This window comes from Fopius arisanus, unplaced genomic scaffold (assembly GCF_000806365.1).
Source record: "Fopius arisanus strain USDA-PBARC FA_bdor unplaced genomic scaffold, ASM80636v1 scaffold00096, whole genome shotgun sequence".
NCBI lineage: Eukaryota > Metazoa > Arthropoda > Insecta > Hymenoptera > Braconidae > Fopius > Fopius arisanus.
The window spans coordinates 218,379-219,843 of record NW_011887835.1 but is presented as its reverse complement, the minus strand read 5'-3'; the positions used below and the strand labels follow the sequence as shown (position 1 = coordinate 219,843).

General features: G+C 31.6%; 1 protein-coding gene across 1 annotated transcript in view; it reads right to left on the bottom strand.

Annotated features, from left to right (window-relative positions):
* Positions 1-1,465, bottom strand: part of LOC105270908 (uncharacterized) — a 6,596-nt gene that overhangs the window by 3,304 nt on the left and 1,827 nt on the right. The window contains exon 2 of the mRNA XM_011312143.1: positions 789-793. Within this exon, the coding sequence (XP_011310445.1) occupies positions 789-793 (5 nt within the window). The remainder of the gene's footprint in view (positions 1-788; positions 794-1,465) is intronic.

Below are 1,465 nucleotides of genomic sequence, written 5' to 3'. Positions count from 1 at the left end.
TGGATAAATAAAACGGGTGTGAAACGAGTGACACGTGATAAAAACGCAAATTGACGCGAACGAGTATTTTATTTTTCTGTTGCGGTACGTAAGGAAGTAATTAACCTGCTGCTGAGTACATGTGACTGTGTACAATTATAATGGGTACCCACCCCTCTCGTGTAAACCAACCAGTTGAAAACTTAAATGAAATTGCAAACCAGACAATGGCGTGTGGTTTGCCCTATTACCAATGGCAACAGGCAAATACACTCGATAATATGAAACTAATTAAACTAATTTTCGGAAATTGATTTACGAATTTTGCCCCGCAATTACTCCTCGTAAACTGAATTAAAAAAACGAAAAAATTATCAATCAAAAAACGAAATATTTATGTAGGACCGCAAAAAAAAATTCAATTGTACAACAATTGAAGGACAAATTGGTAATTAAAATAAGGAGATGAAATTCACTTATTTATTTTGTTATTATTGTTATATTTATTGTTCCAGCCATTGTTTCTTTTTTTAAAATTTTTTTTAAGACAGTTTTTACGCTCGTGATGAATTTAATTTCGATTGATCTCTAATTATCATTAATTAGCATGCTGTGTACGTTGGACAATTACAATTTTAAATTCCATCGTTCTGCATGAGAACGAAAGGGAAGTTGAAAGTAGTGGGAGGTGTAACGAAAAGTGGGACAAGTTCTCAAGTATCGGATGAGGTCAGACAGTTCATTAAAATAAATTTAAAAAATAACTGAAGTAAATTTTCTCGTTACACTGAAATATTTCACTGAATTGCAGTTCCTGTGATTCAAATAAATTCGCAATTAGGAAGAAGTAATTTTTCATAGCGCAAAACGTTTTTACTCATTCCCTCAAGTTTTTACTGTAATTAAATTACATAACCGGTTATGATCTTTTATTTTAGGTCATGAAAATAGAACTGCAGTGTCAAATGTCATTGCTGGTGGGTTATAAAGAGAAACCGTGGGATCATATTATCGCGAAAATTTTCGAATATTAATTGTACAAAAAGATATCCGTGACTTCTTGAATTTCCAGTCACCAATTTCGTATCAATTACTCGATATACGCATTAAACCAGTCGTAACGTCACATTTCAGATAAGGGTGTGGCCTTGACACTATTATCAATTGCGTAATCAATTCCGAATAAATTTTGACACGAAAATATAAATAAAATAATTTCCCCATCAACTCAGCTCCGACTAATGACTGATTAATTCTTTTATAATGAATAAAAAATTAATGAATTTATTGTTAATGGGTTTAAGATAAATATAAAAAATATTTTCATACTTTTGGATTTTAAATTGAGTAACAGATAAATGACGGGATTTAATGTGAATTTATAATTGATTCATTGATAATTCAAAGTCGTGACCTTGACATTAAATTCTGGTACAGAATTCACATGCGGATTTTGATGAATGAATGCAGTTCAGGGGGTGGGGTA